The 21978-nt window shown below is 39.8% G+C and overlaps 1 protein-coding gene across 4 annotated transcripts in view; it reads right to left on the bottom strand.

The window, feature by feature from the left end:
* Positions 1-21978, bottom strand: part of PATJ (PATJ crumbs cell polarity complex component) — a 354647-nt gene that overhangs the window by 32799 nt on the left and 299870 nt on the right. For all 4 annotated transcript variants that reach the window (XM_055305729.1, XM_055305727.1, XM_055305728.1 and 1 more), the window contains 4 exons: positions 14120-14203; positions 8150-8343; positions 4984-5131; positions 3615-3701 (listed from right to left, as the gene is read on the bottom strand). In XM_055305729.1, coding sequence (XP_055161704.1) covers positions 3615-3701; positions 4984-5131; positions 8150-8343; positions 14120-14203 — 513 coding nt within the window. The remainder of the gene's footprint in view (positions 1-3614; positions 3702-4983; positions 5132-8149; positions 8344-14119; positions 14204-21978) is intronic.

The following is a 21978-nucleotide window of genomic DNA, read 5'->3' as shown; positions in this document are numbered from 1 at the left end:
ATTCAATGAGAATCTATACACAGTGGAAGACCTTTCCAATGCAGAAAATAACGTAACCAAAAAAAAAAAAAAAAAAGGTAAGCAGTAATGCATAAAGAATGTTTTCTACCAAGTATCGAGGTTATGTCTAATTGCCTTAAAATTTTGGACTAAACCTAAGATCACGATTATAATCTGATAAATTATTTATTTATTTTTAATTTTTTTAAAATTTATTTATGATAGTCACACACACACACAGAGAGAGAGAGAGAGAGAGAGAGGCAGAGACACAGGCAGAGGGAGAAGCAGGCTCCATGCACTGGGAGCCCGACACGGGACTCGATCCCCGGTCTCCAGGATTGCGCCCTGGGCCAAAGGCAGGCGCCAAACCGCTGCGCCACCCAGGGATCCCTAATCTGATAAATTATAATTTGATTCATTTCCTTAGTTCTTTGAAGCAAGTTGTTTAATATTTTAATTCCTTAAATATGAAAATATTCAAACAAACAGAAAAGGTGAATTATGCAGAAGACATTCATATGCATGCCACCTACATTCCACAATCAATATTTTGCTGGATTTCCTTTATCACATATCCATTCATCTATTCATCAATTTTTAAGAATTCATTTCAAAGTAAGTTACAGACATCATAACTTTCACAATGGATATATGTACATATACATATATATATTTATTTTTAAAAATATTTTATTTATTTATTCATGAGGGATACAGAGAGAGGCAGAGACATAGGCAGAGGGAGAAGCAGGCTCCATTCAGGGAGCCGGATGTGGGACTCGATCCTGAGACTGGGGGATCATGCCCAGAGTTGAAGACAGGTGCCCAACCATTGAGCCACCCAGGCATCCCTGGATATATATATTTAAAGGAGTATTTTTATATTTTTCCTGAAAGAATATTAATTAAATCAATAGTGCTATAATAAATATTCAGAATTGAGGAAGTAGAGCATATTATAACTTTTCCCTGAAAAATCTTAGAACAGTGTTTGCCACAGCCTTTATAAATATGAACTGTGCCTGGCAGTGTTCCCTCAGTTATCTGAGGAAAAGACTTCTCAAGTGCTTTTCCATTACACACTTTCCTCTGTGGAGTAAAGATACTCTTTTTTGGTTGATGGGAAAAGACATTTAAAAAAAAAAAAAGATGGTCAGTGGCCCCAAGAATAGAAGATCTCTCTTAATGAACCCACATTCTCTAGGCCAAGTCAACAAATTATAATTCTCCTTGGCCCTCATAAGAAAACATTTATCTTCCCATCTTATAATTTCCAGTAAAGAAATCTGTGCCCTTAGAGGGTCTGAAGGTGGAAATGTTTGGAAATGGGATCTTCTGTTTCTCTGGTCAGGTCATAGGCTGGTCTTCAGCTCATGATGATGGAGGACATTTACTTTTCACAGTTAGCTATAAGCCTTCTTTCAATTAGCCAAATATCATGGTGGATTCTCATATCATCTCAGCTAAAATTTTAAGGACAAAGTAAGGATAAAACATATTTACTGTTTTTCTTAAAATTGAATTAAACTTCTACACCCGGGGCAGCCCTGGTGGCTCAGTGCTTTAGCGCCTGCCTTCGGCCCAGGGTGTGATCCTGGAGACCCGGAATCGAGTCCCATGTCGGGCTCCCTGCATGGAGCCTGCTTCTCCCTCTGCCTGTGTCTCTGTCTCACTTTCTCTCTCTGCGTCTCTCATGAATAAATAAATAAAATCTTAAAAACAAAACAAAACAAAAAACAACTTCTACACCCTAAGGTAAAAATTCTGTGCAAGTGTTAGATAAAAGTATTAGATACTTTGCCTTACATTTCTAAAACAGGACAGCTCTCATTTATATATTAGCTGAATGGTGATGATGGTTTTATTGACATTTAATAATAGAGCTTCTAAATTTGTTAGCTCTGTATTTAACCCGAGTGTGAATTTTATTAATCACTAAGGCATTCTTATACATGTTCCTCAAGGACAGAAATCTAGGGATCCCTGGGTGGTGCAGTGGTTTGGTGCCTGCCTTTGGCCCTGGGCGCAATCCTGGAGACTAGGGATCAAATCCCACGTCGGGCTCTCTGCATGGAGCCTGCTTCTCCCTCTGTCTGTGTCTCTGCCTCTGTCTCTCTCTCTGTGACTATCATGAATAAATAAATAAAATTAAAAAAATAAAAAAAAAAAGGACACAAATCTAGTTCTACTTACTACTTCATCTTTCAGTTCAAACTTTTCTTAAAACACATTCTGGAATTCTTTGTATCCCTTTGTGTTTTTGCATATGCTATTCAATCTGGGATAGCTTCTCCCTCTTTTCAATGGATCAAACTCTTTTTGCAGTGATATGCAATGGAGCTTCCTCTGTGGCACCCTCCCATATTTTCCAAGGAAGAAAAATCTTATCCTCAGTATTATTCAGTGTGAATTCTGTGTACTACAAGGCTTTAGTGAAATCACTCAATCCTTCCTCTAAGGAAGAAGCTGAGACAACTATTTTGCACCTGAAGTTCCCACTGTTGATACAAGTCTGCTCAGAATCACTATCAACCATTTGCTCCTGGAGTCCCACTGCCAACACTGTGCCTGGTACACAAGATATATGCTGCTCATTGGGTAGGCCAGAAATGAAAGAGAAAAAACAGTCTAAACTTAACATGATGTTTTGAGTTTCACTGCATTTAAGATTCTCTAAGACAAGACAGCTTGTCTGTAATCCTAGCTGAACCACAGTATTTTTCTTTACCTATTTTCTACTACCAGTGAAGCAAAGGAGGCCATTCATAGCATTCCAGAAGCACCTGTGTGCTAACCCCAACTTCAGAAGGACTTCTAACAAAGGCGTAGGAGAGGCTTTAAATCTAAGGCAACCAGGGAGGGGACCAAAACTCATGCTTTTAACTTCACAACAAAGGCCCATCTATTACCCACAAAGGAGATGGAGGTCACATGTAAGTTTCTACAGCTTCATTATGTACCAACTGGGACTAAACATACAGTCTACCATCTTGATTTTGTCAGCCATTATAATGAAAACAAAACAAAACAAAACAAAAACCCAAAACTTTGAAATATACTTTGTTAAAAAAAAAAGTGGCACTTACATCAGCCTTGCAAATAAACATAAGATGTTTGCTAATCCACAAAATATCACCCATTAAGGCCTCCCTCTCAGAGGAGAACCCCCCACACTTGCTCTCTTAGGAATATGCCATTAATTGCCCTTAGCATGTGTGAGTGGCTATTCACAAGTTAACTTTATAGCAATATTTAATTGAATGAATAGAACAATGTTGTGCTAATGAGGGTCAAATTGCCACCAGATGTTTCTTCTTTTCTTTTTTTTTAAATAAACACAGCTGTGTACATGCATGCATAGACGATATAGAACTACTAGTGGACGAGAAAAGTGGTTCTAAGGAAACACTGGCAGGCACTAAAGGAGAGAAAAATCTAGGGATTAACGAATATTAATAAATTTCCATCCTGCCTTTCATTTTTATTTCAAACACCTGAAAATGCACTAAACTTGGTGTTGTACATATTATTTCCAATCATTTATGAAACAGAGGACTCTCTCCCAGTGGGGATAGGTGAGTGAGTCAGTCTGACAGGAAGCCATCAACAACCTGACTGTTCTGTGAGGTCTTCCTCGAGGAGGTCCAGGAACCAGCTCGGAGTCTTCCAATCTCTAGTTGCACCAGCCCCTGTGCACACTTGGGAAGATAAGAAAAGACGTGAAAAACAGTATTTGTATTCTAAATTACCATGGCAGAGCTTCCACTCATCACTGCACCAAGAATTGTAAATAGGCAATGAAAGCAAGAGGGGAAAAAGTAATTCAGTAATCAAAAAAAAAAAATCACACAAAATAACAAAAATTAATTCAATGGTATTCATCTCATAACTTCATGACTTCTTTAAACATGGTAAAAGTATTACATTTCAATTCACCTCTTCCTTCTCCCTCTGATGAAAGTATTCATGAGCAGTGATATAATTAAGAAAAAGTGGTGAACAGAAGATAGAAAAGTCAAGCAATCTACACATAACAAATTCTCTCATTAAGTCATAAGTGACATAGACAGTTGACTATACTAGGAAATCAGGATTTTAAAATACGCAAAGTTTATTTGTCTTTGCAAAAGTTTCCAGAGCTATTTGTGAAACACTTTAAGATGCAGCTGGTTATAGTTGAATGGAAATTTACAAGAATTTTTATTAATCAGTTTCCTCCAAGGGAGGTAGGGTCCACGTGGCAGAGATACTTGGAAGGTTAATTCTGAACCTAGTTTCTCTACAACTTCAGTGAGAAACAGCTTGGATGGTGGGAAACCCACTCAAACAAATCCTTCTCATCTTGGACATGCTGCTCTACTTTTTCAAACTTCATTTGTGAAACAGAGGAACTGGTCTAGATAATCTTTGATGGTCCCTCAAGCAATAAAAGCTGGATTTGGTAAATTCATGAAAACACAGATTTAGAGAGAAAAAGATGAATCTTGTGATTCCAGGTGAACTTACCCATCTAACGCATTTAGAGGATAATTGTGGGTACTTGGATTCTCCCAAGCATAAAAACTAGCTTAGAAATCCCCAAAGAGGGGTGCCTGTGTGGCTCAGTTGGTTGAGTGTCTGCCTTCAGCTCAGGTCATGATCCCGGGGTCCTGGGGTCAAGCCCCATGTCAGGCTCCCTGCTCAGTGCGGAGCCTGCTTCTCCCTCTGCTCCTCCCCCTGCTTGTGCTCTCTGTCAAATAAATATATTTAAAAAAAAAAAAAAAAAGAAATCCCCAAAGAGGTTTCTCTTCAATCCTGTTAGTCAACATAGTGGCTTTCTTGTAACGATAGTTATGATGGTATAAAATTATCAGAGATTAGACCTCCAATTAAAACTAGAGATAGCACAAGTCTAACCCATTTTATAACCAAGCTCGATTAGAATGGTTCCCTCTGGACGTCAGTTATATCAGCCAGGCAGACAGCAGCCTGGGGACTCACCTTGAGGACAGTGGCCACTGTCTCCTGTGAAGCATTTCTCATGTCCTCCCCATTCACAGATAAGATCTGATCTCCCTGAATCAATCTCCTATCAAGGTCTGCAGCTCCTCCTTTCACGATGTCAGAAATAAACACTCCACTTCCATTTCTGTGAATACCATAAAGCAGGGGGTAATGGCACAATTTAGTATCACTTTAGTAAATCTGAGATTACTGACATTCTGTACAGTTTCACTAAAACCTAAAGATGGGTCCTGCAAAGCCATCTCATCCAATAATGTCCACTAACTTCCAAAATGATAAGCCTCAGAATGCTTGCCCTTTAAATAGTTTATACCTATTTATGCTGCCTACTGTAATATTCATTTTTATTGGCTCAAGGGCATCATTTCTGCAAGAGGATAATCTTAGTGAATGAAATGAAATTCACTTAAAAAGTAGAGTTAAGTACTCTTAAAATGTACAAGTTATTTCCTTATAGATGAGCTCAATTATTAGCATCTGATCTATTTCTATTTTCTCGCTCCCTTTTCCTGTCTTTATTATTGTTTTAATTATATTTATTTGAGGAGTAAATAAATATCTCAAAATTCAAGAGTTTATTTTACTTTTAAGATTTTATTTACTTATTCATGAGACACACACACACACACAGAGAGAGAGAGAGAGAGAGAGAGAGAGAGAGAGGCAGAGACACAGGCAGAAGGAGAAGTAGGCTCCATGCAGGGAGCCCGAAGTGGGACCAACCCTGGGACTCCAGGATCACGACCTGAGCCAAAGGCAGACTCTCACCTGCTGAGCCACCTAGGTGTCCCAAACTTCAAGAGTTTAAAAAGTAGAGAAAGATGTTGAAAAGTCTCCTTCTCACCTCTGTTCCCCAGACCCCAAATTCCTTTTCCAGAGGTAACCAATGTTACCTTTTTCTTGTGTACCTTCGAGAGAGATTCTGTGTACACATCACCAAATGCATGTACATATAGCACATATGTGTGTGAATAGATAGATGTATATGCACATACTCTCCTTCAGAGTTTTTTCCTCTAGTTTCATTTTTATCTTTTTCACTTGGAACACCTTGGCAATTGGTTTTTTATGAGTACTTGGGGCTTCCTCATTGTTTTTTTAGGGCTGTCTACAATTCTACAGATGTTCCTTAATTTCATGAGGAGTAAACTATTGATAAAAAATATGTATAGGTTATTGTCATTCACTAGCTATTGCAAACAATGTGCAACGGATAACATATTGACAAACACACCATCAGAACACACTTTCATTCATGGAATTGCTAAGTCAAATTATGAATTGTGAGGGCTTATACACTTGACCCTTTACAAGGGAACTTTCTGGGCTAAGGAATGTGAATGTTCCTTACAAACTCCATCTGGGGATCCCTGGGTGGCGCAGCAGTTTAGCGCCTGCCTTTGGCCCAGGGCGCGATCCTGGAGACCCGGGATCGAGTCCCACGTCGGGCTCCCAGTGCATGGAACCTGCTTCTCCCTCTGCCTTGTCTCTGCCTTTCTCTCTCTCTGTGTGACTATCATAAATGAATAAAAATTAAAAAAAAATTACAAATTCCATCTGAAATACTAGTCTTGTATGAAGATTGTTTTATCAATCCAGTATGAGACAATAAAGTAAAAATCATTACCCTAAGCAGTCTCCCCAGGCAACGGGTCACAACAAGTGAGCAAACTTCAACATGGGCTCTCTCAGGTACTCTGAACCCAGGTGTGCATTGAGTTTAGTTAGAAATGGGAGTCTCAGCTTTTTTTGGTTTATTTCTTAATTTTATTTTTTTTAAAGATTTTATTTATTTATTCATGATAGACTTAGAGAGAGAGAAAGAAAGGCAGAGACACAGGCAGAGGGAGAAGCAGGCTCCATGCCGGGCGCCCGACGTGGGACTTGATCCTGGGACTTCAGGATCATGCCCTGGGCCAAAGGCAGGCGCTGAACCACTGAGCCACCCAGGGATCCCCAGCTTTTTTGATTTATAATGCATTTTCAGAGTGATGATTTTATGGTGCAGAATGAGATCATGATAGCACAGTACTTGGCACAAAATCAGTGCTCTCAAAAACTGTCTCCAGTATTTTTATTTTAATAACAGCTTGGACTGCTGGGAAAAAGCACTAGGCTAGCCATCAGAAGTCTGTGAGGTCATAGGACGTGACATATAAAAAACAACTTCAATTCTTCCTAAGAAGATGGCTGATAACCACTTAAGGCCATATTGAGGTGTCATCTGGAAATCTTGTAGCCCTGTTGGAATAAATAGACTCTAAATATCTAAAACCAGTGAACCATGGAAGCTGGAATTGCAGTTTCAAAACATTACTTACTTCTCTAATCTACTACTATTATTCTATAATGCCTATCATATGGGTAAAGCAGCACAGACTTCAAAACAAAAGTCGAGCCAAGGGATTCCTGGGTGGCGCAGTGGTTTGGCGCCTGCCTTTGGCCCAGGGCGCGATCCTGGAGACCCGGGATCGAATCCCACGTCGGGCTCCCGGTGCATGGAGCCTGCTTCTCCCTCTGCCTTTGTCTCTGCCTCTCTCTCTTTCTCTCTCTGTGACTATCATAAATAAATAAAAATTAAAAAAATTAAAAAAAAAAAAACAAAAGTCGAGTCAATAGGATCTACCTACATTTTTGTCGCAAGTTATTCTTTTGGGGACATCTTTCTTAATGAAAACTACTGTCATGAAATATTTACATTTGTCTCTCAACTACACCTATTCAGCTGATTTTTGGAACTCACCAATTAGTTGCAGTTAACATCACATGAAATTAACATGGTACTCCATGGCAGAGCAATTTTCTTAACTCAAAACTGAATAAATCTATCTCTTGATATTAGCTGTTTCTTGGGTATGGTTGCTTTAATTCATCCCTGCAAGGTGTAGATCTAAGGGACCCCAAGGTGAGAAAACTCTTTTGACTCTGTTCTTCTTCTATATGGGGACAAATTGCCTGGGCTTTGAGCTCTATCTTCATATGACAGACTTTTTCTGGTTAAGATCTTGCTCAGAAATGTGACCTGTGTCACTCAAATATGTATAAGTAGGTTAGTTTTAGAAACCATATCATTAGTTTACACAAGACTTTTTCTTTCAGTGTTTGTAGGCTCCCTAGGGTTAACTTGCACGTATTTCCTTACCGTTTCCCAACGATGCTCAGACCCAGCCCTCGGCCAGCCTTTTTCTGCAGATCCACTGGGAAAATCTCCAAGTTCTCCTCATCCCTGTAGTGTGCCTCATCTCTATATACCACCAGTCGCACCTTCTGGGGGGTCTGCCTCAGGGCTGTGATGGCTTCTTCGTGGCTGGCGCTCCTCAGGTCAATCCCATTAACCTAGAACAATGGGCATCCGAGATGGGCTGCTGGCAGCAGAGGCCTCTATGTCTGCTCTGTCTGCTAGGCCCCTTAATCCAACCAGTGAAAAACCTCTAGAAATTTCCAGAGCTTCTGAGGCATACATGTAGTGATTACTAGTAGTAGTAGTTGATTCACATAAGGGAGTTAACCCTTATTCTCCCCCAACCCCCCAAAAGCTTAGTGCATATAATAATGCAATTTTGCATAGCTGTGAACTTTACCATGGGATCAACATGGTTAGGGAGGGAGGGCAAGAGGGAGTGGGAGGGGTGGAAGGGGTGGACTGGCTCATTTAATTGAGGTCAAAAGAGAAATAAATGTTAGTATTTGGTCAGCATTTTAAGACTCAGTTTGCTTATTGAATCTGACATCCTCACTCTTAATTGCAAATGTCACAACGACTTTAGAATAAGTTGGAAGGAAATGAGAGACCAGTATTTTCAATAGTGTCAAAAACCCCCTTGAATTATATTCTTCTGAACCTGGATCTGAGTAAGCACAAATGGGACTATGAATTAGAAGCAAACTATCCTGGAAACAGTACTGAGTAAATACATGGCTCTGCTTCTGGTAAATTATATGAATTTGGACAAGTTGTATAACCTCTTATAAGCCTCCGTTTCCTTGTCTGCTAAATGGAGATCATAGCCAACATATTTGTTTACTTAACAAACGTTTGTGTAGTGCTTGTGTATTAGCCCTTTAAAAGATTTACTCATTGAATCCTTATACTAACTCTCCGAAATAGGTACCATTACCATGTTACAGATGAGGAAAGTAAGGCATGGAGAGGCTAAGAGACTTGACCAAGGTTACACAACAAGCAGATGGAGGATGATTTGAATTCAGACTATCTTCCCACCTTTAGTCCCTATACCATTCTGTCTCAACTTACTCTTAGAACGAGTTCCTGGAGACCCTTGCCACAGAGAAAAAGTCCAGTACTGTTGTGGATGAGTGGATTTGACACAAGGGAGAAACTGAGGGGCAGAATGGCCAAGGACTCAAAGGAAGAGAGTCATGGATCACTCCCTTGAGGTCACAGCTAGGAAAAGAGCCAAAGAGAAAAGGCCCAGGTCATGGCCAGGGAAGATGGCGGAATGGAAGAGTCCCTCAAGATGCTGGTTCCATTCCATGTTCTAGTCCATCCCTGCATGTCCTGGGCACTTCAGGCTCATCTCTGGTCCTCTATTCCTTCATCAGTACAGGGGTTGGTCTCAGGCTTTCCCAACTCTAACATTCCAAATACTAATGACTTGTGGCATAAAGGATGGTTACAGAGAAGGGAGAAGAAAACAACTGAGTTCTTGGAGAAGGTAAGATGTGAGCTATTATTTAAAGTTAATTCTGTGAGCCAGAAAAATATTTTAAAAGCCTAATTTTCAAACTGTTTTTCTTCTTTTCTGGCCTATCTTGGGTTTGTGTTCTCACTTAGATTAACTACACCCAGTTTGACAGTGGTTAAGAGGTGCCTGGCTGGCTCAGTTGGTAGAACATGTGACTCTTGATCTCAGGGTTGTGAGTTCAAGCCCCACAATGGCTGTAGAACTTACTTAAAAAAAATAAAAATAAAAAAGCAGTAGTTAAGTATGGGTTTTAGATATAGACGGACTTCAGTTTGACTGCTGATTCTAACTTACCCTGTGAAACCTCATGTTCCTTACTTAAGCTAAGCTTCAACTGTGTCCTCTATGAATCGGAGACTATATCTACTTAGTGTTGTGAGGATTAAGTGAAATAAACCCTCTAATGCATTCGGCACAGGACTTGGCCCCCGTAGTTAAGCTCAGTGTAAATTAGGAGTTGGTAATTTACAAGAGATTGAAGCAACCCGGGTCACGATGGTTTTTCCGTCAGGGCCAGCATCCACTGCTAATTCAGGCCCACACTGCATTCTCATTGTTTGTGAGGTAAATCCACAGAACAAAGGGGAAAACAGAGTCTCTAGAAAATGTGGGCTGAGCTGATTATTTCCCCCTATTCCAATAGATGGCACACAAGACCACTTCTGTTACTGAACTGCAACACAGTTACTTCCATGGATTGAAGGTGAATTCTCTTAAGCCTCTAAAATACCTTTTGAAAGGCCCTAACAATTATACTTTCAATAAAAAGCACTGCCATGAAACTAATATTATAAAAGCAATTTATCCTAAATTCCAGCATTAAGATGCCTGCTCAAATCCAAGTGATCTGCTCCAAGTTCCTAGTTTTCATTTCCTCCTCTGCTTATCAAAAGGCACCACTAAATGCACCGGTAATCATAAGAGAAATATCGCTTGTGGCTCGAATATTGTGGAGTGATGTATTACCTTAAGTGCCTTACAGAAGCACTAGATGCATTATTTAGAGCACTGATTGTAGGGGTGGTAATAGCAGGGCTTCCTATTTGAGAAAAACCACCACAGGAGGCTCCAGTTGTCAATGGGAGTGCATCACACATCTTGGGTAGGACAAGGAAGTGGGTGAACCATTACTTCTGAAGGAAAGAATAACCAAACTAGGCAGCAATTCCTCGCTATTTTATTCCACAGGGAAAACCAGGCATTTGCCCTCTACTCTTTTTGCTCCCACCTTGCACAAAAATCAAAGAGGATAATGGAGGTAGGGGTAGGATTAGATGAGGGACTTTGTTTGGGTTTTTTTTTTTTAGAAAAAAATTCAGAAAGAGTGAAGGTGCATGCACATGGGGTAGTGGGGTAGAAGGAGAGGGAGAATCATAAGCAGGTACCATGTCCGGTGTGGAGCTCCATATGGGACTTGATCCCACAATCCTGAGACCATGACCTGAACCTAAATCAAGAGTCTGACACTTAACCAACTGAGCCACCCAGGCGCCCTGAGGGACTGACTTTAAAAACAGAATCAGTTGGGGCACCTGGGTGGCTCAGTGGTTGAGCATCTGCCTTTGGCTCAGGTTGTGATCCCAGGGTCTTGGGATCGAGTCCCACATGGGGCTCCCTGCAGGGAGCCTGCTCCTCCCTCTGCCTGTGTCTCCCCCTCTCTTTCTGTGTCTCTCATGAATAAATAAAATCTTAAAAAAAAAAAACAAACCCTAAAAAACAGAATCACAAAGAAGATAGTCCATGCTAATTATAGAATCCTAAATCTTGCCTTGCTAAAAAAATTATTGGACTATATCTTTGTAAGCAAAATCCAGCTTGTTCCAACTTTTAAAAAGTAATCTCTACACTCAATGTGGGGCTTGAGCCCATACATAGACCCAAGATCAAGAGTCGTGGACTCTACTGACTGAGCCAGCCAGATGCCCCAAGGCTTGTCCTAATTTTAATATGAGGATAGATTTAAAACCATGAAAGAGGCCAGCTGCCAATGCAGAGGACTCTCATGAGCAGAAAGGCCATTGTCTGAAATGCACTGAGTAGAATTCTCTGGTTTCATGATCTTGAAATATACTACAGAAGCTGGCCTGTCTTAAGGCAAACCTGCAGGCCACAGGCTGATTATGCATCATTATGTATCTATACACATCCACCACAACTAGAGCAAGTCCAAATGTGGGCCCTAAAGAAAGGAAACATGTTACCTGACCAAACAGCTATTTCTTAACTAAACACATCATATGCTCTTGTGGACTAGATGACTGCATGGCATAAAAGAACAGCCTGTCCTGACAAATAAAAAAGATAACTTTTTAGTTGATACATAATGTTACATTATGTCCTGGTCATCTTTAATAAGAAGTATAGACCATCCCTCCATACTGGGTAATATAATTCAGCTGGACGCCAGGAAATGTTTTGAGTTTTCAAATCTCTCCTTCCACTTAATTGCTTTTTTCATGTTAACCTGTTGTGAGTGTTCACTTGTCCATGAATACAGTTTATGGAAGAGAGGAGCTATAGCTGAGGTCTATCCAATACAAATAGATACAGTTTTGTAAGAAGTTTTTTTTTATTGAGATATGACTGTTCTGAAATAAATTATATTTGAAGTGTACAATTTATACTGTGAGTTTATATGATTTAAACCTATGCAACCATCACCGGAATCAAGAAAATGCACATATTAGATTTAGTTTCAAGTGACCATTACAGAATAATTTGTGGACTTACAGATCACATAAGTATCTAGGCATGTATGCATCTCTACTTTTGAATATTCAATCTATTTATTTTATAAAGCCAATTATGATAACAGCAGTTAATTAACCCAGGGAGGAAAAAAAAAAAAAACCCTCAAAACTTCTGACCACTGAAAAACAGTGTTGTATGCTAAAGTGGTCAAGTGAATTCCCAGAGAGGCCTTGCTTATTTTTCTAACCTCATACACTTGTGTTTTAATGAATGTACTGGGAATATGTCCTAATCCAATGATGAAGCACAGTAAAAGTCTGCAGAGAAACCCTGAATTTAATTTGCAATGAGCCTGGCCTCTCCTTTAACTCCTTCTTGCCTATATTTTCTGCCCTTAATTATATCTGTGGTTTCATCTTGGGAGGCAGACTGGAACCACCAAAGGGAAAATAAAATTCTATGATGTCATTCATAACGTGCTATATTAAAGTTGCACAGCAAAAATGCACATGCCCACCATAAAATGTTAACTATTCAATTAAATTCATCCAATGAAAGAAATAAATGTTGCCTAAAGGTTTCACACCATCAAAAAGCTCTTTCGTTCCACCTACCAGAATGCCTGGTATTGACCTGCCATTCATCCGTTCCCTAGTTCAAACACTGCCTGCCTTGGCATTTTTTTAAAAAGCCTTAACGCCTTTGCTAATTGAGAGTACATTTAAAAGATGTGGGCTAAACATTTCAACTTATTAATAAGTACCATGTACCACCTAAAAGAAGACTCTACATTTTCATCAACTAGAAAACAAAAGAGGAAAGGCACGGACCTCTGCTGTACTTAAAGATTTATTGAGAGTAAGAAGACAATACTTGAAACTGCAGTTAAAGTCTTTAAATCATCAGGTGTGCATGTTTATGCATATGTGTCTATAGGTCTGTGTTTTTAGGAGACAATTTAGACAGGTATAATGGAGAGGCAAAAAGCCCAAATTGCAATACCATACACTCTCATTCGATATTAAGAATATAAAACTATATAGGTTATACTTTTCCCTTAATTAAAGTTTTCACAGATTTAGATGGATAATCTGCCATGATTCTGATGACAGTTATTCAATGCACATTAAAAAAAGAAAAAAGTGGGATCCCTGGGTGGCGCAGCAGTTTAGCGCCTGCCTTTGGCCCAGGGCGCGATCCTGGAGACCCGGGATCAAATCCCACGTCGGGTTCCCGGTGCATGGAGCCTGCTTCTCCCTCTGCCTGTGTCTCTGCCTCTCTCTCTCTCTCTCACTGTGTGCCTATCATAAATAAATAAAAATTAAAAAAAAAAAAAAAGAAAAAAGTTAAGATACAAGATTTGCTAAATGAGAGAGAAGTGAGGATATAGTTGAGTGACAAGGCAGTTGAGTAAATGGACTTTGTGGCTCAAGATCAGTAAAGGAATTGTATTTGCTAGTATTTTTTTCTAGAGATAGATTTATTTATTTATATTAGGTCTTTAAATTTATAAAATTTTTCAAGAGCGGGGAGGGGCAGAGAAAGAATCGTAAGCAGAAACAGGCTTCATACTCAGTGGGGAGCCCAACGTGGGCTGGACCTCACAACCCTGAGATCATGACCTGAGCCAAAACCAAAAGTCTGACACTTAAGCAACTGAGCCACCCAGCCGCCCCTGTATTTGCTGGTATTAAATAAAATTCATAGTCCTATACCTCTAATATCTGGTCGCCAGCCCAAAGTCTTCCATCTCTGGCTGCTGCTCCTTCTTCATAGACTTCATGTATAACTATAGCATCCTATAAAAAACAAATTCTTATTAATTTTCAACAACCATAAATGCTTCCTTACACAAACAACCAAACCATAGGCAGCAACCCATAATTTGCTATACACTAATAATGTCATACTTTATTTGACCTAAAGATAAACAAACTACACAGTTATGATATATTCAGACGTATAATTAATTTTTCCTAGGTTTATTATTTCATTCCTTTAGGACTGGCTTTGCCTAATATTTCAAGTTAAACTTCCCCCATGTGTTTTACTGTTAGCCTGTACATTGCTGCTGTGTGTGAACTTGAGGTGAACTGTGTGTCATTCTTATTTACATTTTATGGTATATTTTGAAACATGGTTTCAGGTATTTATTAGTATTCAAGGATTTGGCATAGCTGTGTGGCCTGATGCAGGAGGTCCGTCAGGCCTCATTACTTGGGCAATGAAAGAAAAGAACTGAAGTGGAATGAAATGATCCTGGAGGATGAAGCATGGAGAAGGGGAAAGCGTGTTCATGAACCTAAGTATAAGACAGTTGTGGGTTCAAATTCTGACCTGCTGTTGTATAATCTTGGGCAAATTAACTCCTGAATGTAGCATTCTGGGCTGTAAAATCAGGACAATACCTAAGGTAGGTAAACAGGCTGGGGAAAGTGTATCATGGATAATGAATTTATTTTTTATTTTTATTTTTTTATGGATAATGAATTTAAAAGATTCCTATCTTTTCAAATTAATAACCTTACAGTTTACATCTATACACCCAAGTATTTACATGTATATGTATTTTTGTGAGACTATTTTTAAAATATTCAATTGGGGGATGCCTGGGTGGCTGGGACGCCTGGGTGGCTCAGCGGTTGAGCATCTGCTTTTGGCTCAGGGCGTGATCCTGGGGTCTGGGATTGAGTCCCGCATTGGACTCCCTGTGGGGAGCCTGCTTCTCCCTCTGCCTGTGTTTCTGCCTCTCTCTCTCTCTGTCTCTCATGAATAAATAAATAAAATCTTTAAAAAATTTCAATTGAATATGATCACAGAACTTCTGCTTCATGTTGAGCAAATAGGTTTTTTTTTAAAGATTATTTATTTTAGAGAGAGAGAGAGAGAGAGAGAGAGAAAGAGCTCATGAGTGAGAGGGGCAAAGGGAGAGGGAAAGAGAATCTCAAGCAGACTCTCTGCTGAGCACAGAGTCTGAGCAGGGCTTGATCTCACAATCCTGAGATCATTGTCTGAGTTGAAATCAAGAGTCTTGACTCTTAACCAAATGAGCCACCCAGGGACTCCATAAGTAGGGGATTTTTATGGAGCTGAAAACTGAACCAGAAGTCATTGGTTTTTGTTTGTTTGTTTGTTTGTTTATCAGACTGGCACTGAAAAGCAATACACAAGAATATTAAGAGGTTCTACAACCAGGTAACCAACTGGATTCCAAATATCTTTATAATATTAAATACTTTCATTTAGAGAGGTAGCTCTCAGGAGACAGGAAAAATTCCTTAATCCAGTTTTCATTGTGGATTCTGTGTCACCAACAGATTTTAGACCATTCTTTGTTTTAACTCTGATTTATGAAATTTTCAGATCCAGGGAGCATCTACACTGCCAATAGTTGGTTTTTCTGAACTGTTTCAGGGAAATGGTTTTGTGGAAACATGCTGGGTCAGTGGCTTCAGGTGATCCCAACAACACTGCCAAGATGACGCCAAGGGCCACTTTTATGAAAGAAGTGCAAAGGAGAAACTAATGCAAGCTCCTGGTAACACTCCATGTCATGCTGGCTTTCCATGTCTGGAGGCCAAATGCCCCATCTTCACTGGACTAGGAGAATCAGACTGAACTCTTACTATACATAGTTTTTACAGAGTTAAACTTAGAATAAATAACTTTAATCTTGCAACAATACAAGAGTCAAATGGTAAATTTCTCTTTGTTTATGCTTAAAAGGAAGAAAAAGACTCAATGGAGTTTTTATTTCGTAAAGGTAGCCTGAATCCAAAACTCTTCAATACTTTCTGGGTGTTCAGTGAACTCTTATACATTAAAGAAATATACTGTCTCTCAAATGTCAAACTTATGGCTGATGATCTGTTTTTGGTCTGTGAGTCTGTGTGAGAAACTCCCTATTTCTTCCCTTGACTACTGCTGTTAATATCTCTTAAAGTTATCAGTGAAAATACAAGAAAACATGAGATACTCTGACCTACCAATAGAAAAAAGTTACATTTCTTACCATGTGCCCTGTGTGCTGAAAGTGTGTTGTGAAGTTATGGCTCTGACAGCTGCATTAACTAGGGGTGCAAGAGGTGAGGGCCGACAGCTAAATTAGAAATGTGGGCTGGTGAATTGAAAAGAAAAATGGATTTATTTTTCAAAACTTACATGGTTCATGAAGCAGGACAGAATAATAAAAAAAGATACTGCACTGAGATATTTTAGGCATCTATTTGATAGGGCAATATTAAAATTTTATTTCTTTCTGTTTTGAAACAATTGTGATTAGATGAAATAATGGGTCCTTAATGAAAGACTGCCCTTTATAGTTTTCAATAAAAAATTTGGAGTTGATTATACATATATTCTTATCTCTTCATTGTATATCCTCTTAAATGTTAATGATTTTGAGCTATTCCAGCAAAACTGCTTGTTGGCACAGTTCTGAATGCCTTCTCTCCCACTCCTATCTCTGCATATTTAAATAACATTCCTTCACCCTAGAATACCTCAGTGACTCTGTCTAACAGTACCAATGACTTCTTCTAAAACGCATCTATTCCAGAAGCAGTGTATTAATCATTTCCCTGTGGGTGGGTTGCTGGCTTACACTGAAGAGAGGCTGTGGAGACAAATGATTATGAGCTAAGTCTCTGGAGTCAGATTTCTTAGTCCAAATCCTGGCCCTGCTACTTCTGGCCATGGGCCTTGGGAAGACTCCCCAGACCTTAGCTTCCTCATGTTTATATGGTTTTAACAATATTATCTACATATAAAGCTTTATGTACAATGCCAGCACATACTAAGGAAGTGAGAACATCTCATTTATTTAATACCTCTGTGCCAAAGCTGCTGCACGCTTCCCATCCATGCCATTCAATCCTCATAACAAGGAAGCAAGTGCAGTATTATTAGTCTCCTTTACAGTTGGGGATATGGAGGCTCAGAAGCATTCAGCCTCGACCAGATCTTTGCAGCTTCTAAGTAGGAAAGATCAAATTCCAACTTGGGACTGTTTAACACCAAAGCCTGTGTTCCTACCACTACTGCAAGCATCTCATCTGTTTTGAATATTTTATTTTGCACTTGTATAAAAGCTAACTTGGGATTTTCCATATGGCATCAATTCTGTTGAATTATTGTCTCCTCAACTCCACAGCAAAAACCTTAAGGGCATGAGCTGATCATTTTATAGAGAGTGAACAAAAAGACAACTGTGGAAGTGAAAATTGAAGCCTTTGGCTTAATGAGGTGCGGTGATGATCTATGGACCTCACTTGCTAGTGCTGGTACCTGGTTCGGGGTTTGTGCTACAGAGAGCACAAGTCTCCCTGGTTCAACACAGAGTCTCTCTCTTAATTCTGTTTGTTATTCTTGTCTCTTTCCTCCCTTCCTTTCATTTTTTTCCATCCTCTTTCTGCATATCCATATTATTCACTGAATGATTTTTTTCCCTACAGAAACAGCTATAAAAGAAAATTATATACAAGGGATGCATTGAGTTTAAAATAAAAAGTTGTTCAGTCCAAAAACATATTAATTCCTCCTAATTAATGGCAGACTTAAGAATCATTTATAGATGACCAAGACTGACATACAATCAGAAACTAATTTCCTCTTGGTAGTTTTTTTTTAATATTTAATTTATTTATTCATGAGAGACACAGAGAGCGGCAGAGACACAGGCAGAGGGAGAAGAAGGCTCCGTGCAGGGAGCCCGATGCAGGACTCGATCCCAGACCCCGGGATCATGCCCTGAGCTGAAGGCAGATGCTCAACCGCTGAGCCATTCAGGCATCCCTCCTCTTGGTAGTTGTGATTTTCACTGGACAAGAGAAATTTAAGTAAGATGATCTGTTTATTTACTCCCTGAGACAAGACCAACAATTTTTCTCTAAATGACTACTACTCTAAATGACTACTCTAAATGACTCTAAATGACTCATTTGTGACTCGCCAACTCTGATGCCAGGGAAGAATTTTATCAGTGAGAATCTCTCAAATACTAGGTTTTTCCTAATCAGAGGGGGTCAGGTGGGATTTCAGATACTTAGGAAAAGTCTTCTGCTTAAAAACTTCTCTCTCATCAGTTTCTGTCTGAAACAGGTTTAACTAGACACACAGGAAGAAGTAGCTGGCTAGTAAATTTAACATATTATTTAAGGTACCACTGTCTTAATGTCTCCATTCTTAAAACAGTAAGTATTTTTTAATAGAAATAATATACATAGAGGGTACTAGACTCAAAATAGCATACACTGAAAAGATTCTCTGTAACACCGTCCTTCAGTCACCATATATCTCTAATTAGAAATGAAAAATATTAAGCTTCTTGTGTATTTTTATGGAGGTGGTCTATATATCTATATTTGGAAAGTACAAAGGCACCAAAGGCTTGAAGGTCATGGTCTCTTTCATCTACTACCTCTTTTGTTTCATGAACTTGTACTTGAGCCAGGCAAGTGCCACCTCTTCTACAAAGTTTCTCTCTCTCCCCTTGGAAAGGTTGATCAACCTTCCCATGGTTACTGCTGTATTTCTTAGTATTATTGAACTTATCACAGTATCACAAGAGCTTCTTCATGGATTGAGGTCCTGTATGACACCCTAGTCTCAGTGCAACCTTCCAATTCCTCCTTGTATCCTAGTGCTGAGCCCAGAGTAGGCAATGAGTACATGTTTGCTAAATGATTATCAAGAAATTGGTTGGAGATTGAAAAAGGCATCAAAATGACACAGAGAGAGGAGGCTGGCAGGGTACGTCATAATCTTAACCTAATCCAACCAAGCTTCTCTGTTTTTAAAAATCCCAATCAAGCTTCTAATGGCAAAATATTAGTGATATTCAATCAAAATGCCCGTCACACATGGATATTAAATCCATGTGAATTTCTAGAGGATGCTTTAGCTCAAAGAGCAATTTTTTGAAGGAGGAGGAAGGGCAGAGCGAGGCAGAAGGGTAGAGGGAGAGCGAGAATCTCAAGCAGATTATGTGCTGAATGCCAAGCTCAACGAGGGGCTCAATCTCACACCCTGAGATCACAACCTGAGCTGAAATCAAGAGTCAGATGCTTAATTGACTGACTGAGCCAACCAGGCACCCTCAAAGAACAATTTCAAAAGTCAAGGATGTGGGACTTTATCACTGAGCCCCACAAAAATCACAAACTCCTCCAGGGGGATTTAAACTCTGCATTGTTGGGATCCCTGGGTGGCGCAGCGGTTTGGCGCCTGCCTTTGGCCCAGGGCGCGATCCTGGAGACCTGGGACCGAATCCCACATCGGGCTCCCGGTGCATGGAGCCTGCTTCTCCCTCTGCCTGTGTCTCTGCCTCTCTCTCTCTCTCTCTCTCTCTCTCTCTCTCTGTGACTATCCTAAGCAAATAAAAAATTAAAAAAAAATTAAACTCTGCATTGCTGGTCAAGAATTTTACAACACGCAGTAATGGACCCTTATGGTCAAAGTCATCAGACACTTCAGCCCATCTGCCACCATTTTCTTTATTGTTCAAGCTGCCAACAAGTAGATAAAGCAACTCATCAACATACCAGTCATTCAGCAAAAGGCAATAATTGTATTGTGGTTACCACAGGCCCAGAACCCTTAAAGAAGCCATGTGTTAGAAAGAGTAACGGGTCTTCTGTGGACTGACAAATAGCAATAAGCACCCTTGCCTAGGTGAACTCTCTCCACAGAATGAGATTTTATAGATTACATTTCTAGATATCCAGTGGATTGTTTCAACAAGCATTTCAGAACCAAGTTTTGATAAAGCATTATGTCCTAGGTATTACTATAAAGGACAATGTATATACAGCTTAATTTTACTGCTTGTAGGCAGTGCTTTACTTAATTTGGATCACTCTAGAATTAAACCCAATCTTTGCCATACTCATAAAAGCCCCCGTCCCCATTCTCCTGAAAAAAAAAAAATCCTAAGGGACACTTTAACTACAGAAAAATTTCACATTAAATTTCACATTTAGGGGGAAAACACATTACCAGCGGTCCCCAAAGAGTTTTATGTCTTATTTCCCTGCTTTATGGGAAAAATCCCTCCTAATAAGAAAGACCCATGAGGACCAAAGAAGCATTAAAAAGATTGTGTATAAAATGGGCATTGTTTTCCATCTGGAAGAAACCATGGTTCAGATCTGTAGTCTTAGAGGAGTAATGCTCCTTTTAAACATCTTTTAATAGAGTTCCCCTCTGTGGCTGTTGCTGTTCAGAAATGATACAGACGTGTCTTCTATACAGTAGACGACTTTCTCAGCAGGAAGGCCAAACCAGCGAGGGGTGATAATATAGCAGGGTAGTAAAGGGCTTGGTGCTGTGCAAATCAAAACGACCTTCCCCTCTATGCCGAAAAACACATGTAGATGTATTAAGTTACTGATTTGTGATGTCTACTGCAGTTAGAGAGTTTAAAAAGAAAAGTGTGGGTTAAAACTGCGAAAGAATATCTCACTTTGAACAAAGTTGATAGGCTCCAGACTAAACTTATGTAAGTAAAGTGATGAATGTCTTTAAAACATGATGCTTTTCTGTCCCAAACCCCTTGTGGCCAAATTCTTTGGAAAAAACAAGTGGACCAACCAAAAACCAAGCTTCCCTATTATATTTCAATTAGAATATGATTTGGAAAAAAAGTGTGTGTGGGGGGGTATGTTGTGGAAGAAGGACCCAGGATTGAGAAAGAGAGGAGTTAATTTTTCTCATAAGCTCTGAATGGCCAGTTTTGCAAGTGGTTCTACATTAACCACTTTGTTCATGACACTTATCAGTAAAGCACAGAGTTGAAATACATGGTTTTTAAAGTCATTCCACCTCTAAAACTGAATGCATATGGAGTGCAAAGCAAAGCAGAGAGAGCCATTGTTTTGTAGGCAAATACTTAACAATGGCTCTCTCTGCTTTGCTTGGCCTAGGAATAATAAGACCTCCTTCTAAATGGCAGAGCAGAAGCATCCCAACTCACAGGCTGAAAGAGATCAGAAGGATACTGGGTTGGGGAGAGTGGAAGGGCTGGGTCAAACTCTGGATTAGTTATCTTTTGTTGCGAAATTTAGTGGCTTAAAACAAAAACAAACCATTTGTCAATGATTCCTTGAGCTGGCACTTTGGGCTGGGTTCAGGGGGCAGTTCTGTTCTACGCTGTATCAGTTGGGCTCATAGGAGTTTGTAGTCAGGTTGGCTGGGGCCTCAGGAGGGACAGCTGGGCCCCTCTCCCGCCATGTGCTTTCTTTCCAAGGGTGTGTCATCTTCCAGGAGGCCTGTCTAGGTTGGTCTGCAACGTGGCAGTCTTTCAGGAGGACAAGAGCTAAGCCATAAGGCCTGGAGGCTAAGGCTTGCAAGTCATTCACTGCCACTTTCACTACTATTGGTCAAAGTAAGTCAATTGGCCAGCTCGAATTCAAGGAAACTGGAAAGAGTTGCACAAAATTTATGATCAATTTTAGCCTCCTACAGACTCTATCAAGTCTGCCAGAGGAATTTTCCAGGCTGTAAACAATGGAACACAGCAATGTACAGTGGGAAGAATCCCGGATACGGCCACATAAACCTGTGTTCAGAGATTAGC

The sequence above is a fragment of the Nyctereutes procyonoides genome, unplaced genomic scaffold (genome assembly GCF_905146905.1).
Source record: "Nyctereutes procyonoides isolate TBG_1078 unplaced genomic scaffold, NYPRO_anot_genome, whole genome shotgun sequence".
In the NCBI taxonomy this organism is placed as follows: Eukaryota; Metazoa; Chordata; class Mammalia; order Carnivora; family Canidae; genus Nyctereutes; species Nyctereutes procyonoides.
This window is presented reverse-complemented; position numbering and strand designations above follow the sequence as displayed.